Here is a 6,527-nt window from a genome sequence, read left to right as displayed (position 1 = left end):
GTCCTAAAATCACCTGGACGTGGAAAGGAACAGGAGAGAACGACTCTCCCATCACAGGAAACATCACTAAGTTCAAGACTGAGAATCTGACTGCTGTCACACAGAGACACCACTCAACTTTGACCTTTAACCCTTCACCTGAACACCATGGCACCAATGTCACCTGTAAGGTCAGCTTCACAAACAACATCACTACAGAGGAGACAGTGACTTTGAATGTGACCTGTGAGTAAAACATAATGTGCTGTATTCTCACCCTTTATTGTTTATCTAATGTTTGCTAAGAGATGTTTAAACATCTGAACAACATCCTGATGGAAAATGTTGAACAATCGTGTAAATACACTGTACAACTGTTCTAAGACAGAAAATGTCTTGTAGTGTTTTCTTCTTTCTTCTAATAAGGTTACTGAAATAAGTTTACAGTAACATTAATAATCCTTAATGTTTTTGAACAATTTTAGATGCTGGCGCCCTCCAGTGTTAAAAAGAAAAAAATAACAATTTCAGACAATGTATGAATGCAAAAACATTTACACACAGTGAATTTATATTATTGTATGTGTATATTATGTACATACCATCTTAATTATGTACTATATATGTCACACTGCTGTAAATTGTAATTTTCCTTTATTTATATTATATATATTAAACTCATACCTACATTTATACAGTATTAGGGATAGCCTTTTTGTATTTTACTCAGAAGTTAGTATAATACCTCAAGAAGTTTTCTAGGGTTGCACTACATTCCCACAAATTATGTAAATGGTCTATCAATATTGTGAGGTGTTGTAAAGTATATAACGTCTTCGGCTTTTAAATGTCATTAATTTCATTTAATTAATCTGACTCTTTTATCTTTTTCCTACCGCTATATCCTAACTTCAAAAACGTTATTTTGTACCTCACAGATATGAAACCTGTAATCACTGGGAATACAACTGTTAAGGTGGGACATGCTCTGAATCTGACCTGCAGAGTTGAAAGTTTTCCTCTGTCTAATATCACATGGACACTTGGATGGTTCCAAACACAAACCTGCTCAGTGAACCTAATACACCTGCAGAACAACACTGGATCAGCAACACTTGTCATCCATAATGTGACAGCAGAACATTCTGGACAGTACATCTGTACAGCACAACATCTGGACATGACTGTGACTGTATTTGCTGATGTAACTGTGACTTGTGAGTAGACTACAAATCTTCTTGAAATTACTGTTTATGTTTTTACACTATCAGCATTTTGTTGTGATGTTTTGATTCTGCTTGTGTTTTTACAGGGATTTCGAAGATCTTTAAAAACTCTGGATGTAAGGTTCAATCGCAGGTCCAGACCTGTGTGTGTATCAGTGAGGGGTTTCCTTTACCCACCATCAGATGGCCGTTGTTGAAGAACCATGCTGAGTACTTTGTAATTACCACCGTGTCAAACCACACAGTCAACAGCACCGTCAGCCTAACTGTAAAAGACAGCAACGCTACTGTTGAGTGTGTCAGCAGCAATGAACATGGGGAAGCAAAACAAAACTTCACAATTATAATAAATAGTTATAATGATAAGGAAAAGTTGAAACCAGAAGGTAAGCGTTGACAACTAAAATACTTTATCTACTCTCAACCACTGCTTTTTGTTATTTCACATATGCTGCACTGATCACAACTGTTAATTTGAATTTATTTGTCCCTCTCCATTCCAGATCTCCTCTCTCAATTGTTAATAATTGTGCAGCCACCAGTCATCATCGCGTTTGTGATTGGGATTCTTCTGTCAGCCACCATCTGCTGGTTGGCCAGAAAATGCCACAGGTACACTTTTAGGTTTCTTATCCTTCTTTTTGACATCCATGCAGACATTTTAGGCATTATTAATGACGATCATTCATAAATGACCACAGTAGTGTTTTAGCAAACTTTATCAATTTTTCATTAATGATAACCATTTTCCAAAGTATACCACTTACATTTTTGAATGTGTTCTTATGTGTGGTATAATCCCACATAATAATACAAACACACATGTAAGGACAATGTTTAGTTTCTAATTTATCTAATCTGCATGCCTTTTAATGGTGGGGAGAAACTGGAGAACATGGAAAGCTCACACAGAAAGGCCAGTCAGCTTTGTTGGTGTTTGAACCCAGAACATTGTTGCTCAGAAGTGACACTGCTGAGCCACTGTGCCACATGACCGGTCTTATATTTAAACAAAAATAAATAAATGTTGTCTGGTAGGAAAACTAGGAAGAACACATAAAAAAAATCTAAATATATTAGGTAGCGTCATGATTAGCGGATTGAATAAGAGGGCTGAAAATTTCAAAATCACAGGTGCGGTCAAGACTTTAATCCAGTAATCCTTTCTTGATAATTGTTTTTTCCTTCAATAATGTGTCTCTGTTTCATTTTTCTCACCAGAAAAAAGCAGAAGAGCTCCGGAAATACGGTTGAAAACCTGGAGATGGTGACTACTAAAGTGGTCCCGCTGGTATTTAAATTAACAGACTTTTCTATATCTATATTTGTCCTGCAATGAGACATGCACAAGAATTGTCTTGTTTTAGACTGATTTGAGAATACTACTCATTATCACACAACAACAATCTGAACTCATTTTAACGGATTAATACTAACAACATTTATCTCAAGTCTATTCAGGCTTTTCAGACCTTAGGGGATATAATGCATAGTTTACATAAAGTTGTCTGACTTGGAAAATGACATACTTTCTTTATTGTACCTGACAGATGGATGCTGGTCAATCAGTGGAAAATTATGAGACCCATGGCCAAGAGGCAGCTGAGGGAGAAGCCGAGGCTGCTGGGCAATCAGCCCCCAACGGTGACGTGGAACCCAAAGAGGCAGAATACTCTGACATTGACTTCTCCAAGTTTACCAGGAAGAGTCCCACAGGGACAGAGAATGCGCAAGAGATCGCAGAGACAGAGTATGCTGAAATTAAGACAGAAGAAAGAGGGGAGAGAGAAGACAATGCTGGCGAGGATGGTGAAAACTTGAGCAATCAAGAGGAGGTGGTGATGATAGGGGAAGATAATGAGACAAGAGAGTGTAGAGTTGCAGGAGAGGAGGATGTGGCAGTGTATTCCAATGTAAAGGAAATAATGGCTGAGATCTGAGGACTGTAGCTTTGTGAAGTCACTTATGGATAAATGTATTTTTTTATTGGTGAAGAAAGGCGAAACATGATGAGTGATTTAACATAGACAGTTGTGACATATAACATACATACAGTGAAACATTGTGCATTACATTAAACTGAGGATAGGAGCAGAAAAACTTATATAGTGAAGAAATTCATCTTTAAGATGTGATGATTTCAAGGAAAATATTTTTACATTTTGTATTCTTGTGCAAACAAGCTTGTCTAACACAGGATTTATTTACACTGTATCGAGTAGAATTGACAGCTTTATGTACCAGATAAGCTTATTATTATTTTTAGACAATACATTACTTTTTAAGAAATAAATGCAGCTGAAATTGTGTGTCATCACGCTTTTTATGTTTGATTAATTATTGAGTGTTGTAGATATAGCTATAATTTTTTAGTGTGTTATTTTTATGACCTTTTTCTTTTCCTTTTTAACTTAGTGGGTGGAGAGTGTGCTTCTGAGTGTTCTTGAAAGCGCTCCTATAAAGTTAAATGTTATTATTATATATTATTATTATTATTCATTATTATTATTATTATAAGGTATAAGTAAACTTCTGGTTTGAACCTTTATTTTAAGCCACTACGTGTGGCTGTCTCAGGAGATACTGTAGAGCAGGTTGTCAAGAAATGGCAGTGTTTATTGTTCAAACCCTGAAAAACACTGAACCTCAAATAAAATAAGTAATAAAATGGTTAGGTGATGCCATCAGTGAGTGTGAATGGGTGAATTAGAGGCAAATTGTAAAGCACTTTAGATAAAGGTACTATATAAATGCAGTCCATTTTTGTGAAAATCCTACTTTGGTGCCTCTCAGTGGTGGAAAGTCTGTACCACACGTGCTCTGCAGGATCCCCAGTGCTTCTATGTTTGGTTTGCATAAGTGCAGATCTGTCTTTCAGAACTATGCTCTGCTTTGCACATGAATAAACGCTAACCCTTTGCACTGAATAAACATCTCTTGTATTTATTCTTTCATTTTAATTTCAAAGAAAGCCGCTGTGAACACCACTTTGGTGAAGAAACTTGCAAAACGGGGGGGGATACAGGTTAATTTCTATATTATTCTAAGTAATAGATTACTTCCCCTTTTTAAATGTGTATCAGGAATTGACCTGACTTTCAGTTCTAAGAGAGCAGGGAGTTTCTTGAGAAAAAACATTCTGTAGAACTTAGTATAAACTATGAACTTTAAGTGAAAACAAAGTCTTCTCAACCTCTATGGCACTCTGTGTTCAATATGCAGACAGATAGCAACAAGTTTTGAAAGAATTGGAGCTTATTAGTTGAAGATAGTTATAGTCTAGTAGCGCAACAGGAAGTTATCGGAGACACTGAAGATACTGTACAGTGATGCCATATAAGGAAATGCATAATTGAACACTCAGTGACTGATATTGCACACTATACAAATACAGAAGTGCTGTTTAAGAGGCTGAAGCTAAAATGGAGAAATGGTAGTTTTTTCACGTGTGAATATTCTTTATCAACTCAACTGGCCCTGCAGAAATATGCACCATTTACAGTCATGCGCATCACACACAAGGGAAAGATACTGTTGATAGGTTGATACGTTTCTCAAGATGACCAGAATGTTTTGTGCAACCGCCATAAACTTCCCCTTTCCAAAGCTTTTTGTAGCAGTTCACAGTCACAAGAAAATGGTACCAAAGAAAAATCAAAAAGTGTTATTAATGCATATGTCTATGTGGTGCATAATGTGATAGTGTGAGATTGTAACTGCATGATATTGAGGCATTCTGACTATTGCAGCAACAATTCTCACCAGTATTGTTTACACAAAGAAGGAAGAGAAAAGTAATCAGAGGAAGAGTCGGTTTAGAGCAAAGTCACACCGGATCATCATGGCAGAGAAGAGAGGAGGGGAACAAAAAAAACAGGTAAAACATAGCATTTACCTTATTTTTAAGATGTCTTTCTAAATAAAATCTATTTAAGAGAATGATTAAGAGAACCAATTAATCTATGACATTTTTCAAATTACTGCCTTGTGCTTGTGTAATATGGCAGACTGTAGGGAAAGTCTTGCACCGAGGATGGCCAGGCTATGGCACAGATATTCATTGTGCAAAGCTGTCGTAGAGTTGTCATCAGGGGCCCAAAATCGCACCCCAGGGGGAAAGTGGTAGTCAAATGTATTTGCTTAAGTACAGAATGAGTGAACATGTGACATCCTGTATTAACATCTGGGTTGTCAGGTGTGGAGCTCTTTCTGGTTCAGTTTGATCAACCAAACCTCCTGTATGTGTTTTGCACATGTTGTATAGCGTTCTGAGAGCATCTGAGAGACGAGATTTTGTCCTGTGTAGAGAGAGATTGACTGTCTCAATCATCGAATTAGGATGTATCTCATTTGGGCGACTCTGCTCTTCACTTTGAAAAGCAACACTGCTAACACCGGTACAGTATGCATCTTTAATACAATCTTGTCTCTTGACTTTTTTGCACTGATGATAAATGTTCCTATACATTTTTATATATACTATACTATATAAATACTTATTGATCATCCTCATCAGGAATTTGGTCACACGATGCTGCGGCAAAAAGTATTGTTCGGCCTTTCAAAAGCTTCAGCAGTATTTCAGCAATGCTACATTTCATTAAAAGTGATCAGTAATTAAATATATTGTTGTATTATCCATATCTGTAGATATTCTGTTCCTAATTCCTAATTTCCCTGTTTGTATTAACAGTTGCATCTGAAGGGGCAGTCACATCAACAGCAGAGGCCGGACTCTGTGTTGTTATACCCTGTAATTTTACTTCTGACCCTAACTTCAATTTGTCAAGTGCATTTTGGTACAAATGCGAACAGAACTGTGATGATTCTAATACAAACACCAACCTCAATACTTTGTTCAATGGACGAGTGTCACCGTTGGAGCCTGATCTGAGTCAGAAGAACTGTGGCAGCATCATAATCAATGACCTCACTGTTTCAGACTCCGGATCATATAAACTCCTGAATGGAATAAATGAAACATACAATTATACAGTAACTATCACAGTAAGAGGTATGAAGGACCACAGAAAATGTTCTACGCTCTTAAGATGTTTTATGAGAAGTTATAAAGTCTTTTCTGCCATGAAATTATGTTCTATTTAACTCTGTGGGCGACCAGTAGTAACACCAGCTGTGTGTCTCATTTTACTCCTGCCATACCTTCCACTTATTGCCCCTCTGAAATATTTAACAGTAGATTATATTAGTCCTACTTAAAGTGAACAATAACCTTTGCATCTGCTCACCTTATTCCACTAATAGACCCTGATTTTCTTCCTATTGTACATTTGTTCCCCCTTCAGATCTGACCCAGAAGCC

At 36.8% G+C, this 6,527-nt stretch overlaps 1 protein-coding gene and 1 long non-coding RNA gene across 2 annotated transcripts; both read left to right on the top strand.

Annotated features, from left to right (window-relative positions):
* Positions 1-2: 2 nt before the first annotated feature.
* On the top strand, positions 3-3,587 carry LOC118335814 (sialic acid-binding Ig-like lectin 5; the record flags this gene model as incomplete). The annotated part of the gene is made up of 6 exons (XM_035672259.1): positions 3-225; positions 918-1,196; positions 1,292-1,591; positions 1,709-1,817; positions 2,427-2,496; positions 2,756-3,587. Coding segments are annotated over 6 exons (1,371 nt in total), but the record flags the coding sequence as incomplete, so codon positions are not given.
* A 1,272-nt stretch (positions 3,588-4,859) lies between these two features.
* On the top strand, positions 4,860-6,219 carry LOC118335957. Its single transcript, XR_004797085.1, has 3 exons — positions 4,860-5,082; positions 5,470-5,602; positions 5,899-6,219. It is a non-coding gene; the product is annotated as an uncharacterized LOC118335957 (long non-coding RNA).
* Positions 6,220-6,527: the final 308 nt, after the last annotated feature.

This window comes from Morone saxatilis, unplaced genomic scaffold (genome assembly GCF_004916995.1).
Source record: "Morone saxatilis isolate NCDOM2014 unplaced genomic scaffold, NCSU_SB_2.0 Contig24, whole genome shotgun sequence".
Lineage (NCBI taxonomy): Eukaryota > Metazoa > Chordata > Actinopteri > Moronidae > Morone > Morone saxatilis.
The sequence above is the reverse complement of the archived record's forward strand: the minus strand, read 5'-3'. Positions and strand labels throughout refer to the sequence as shown.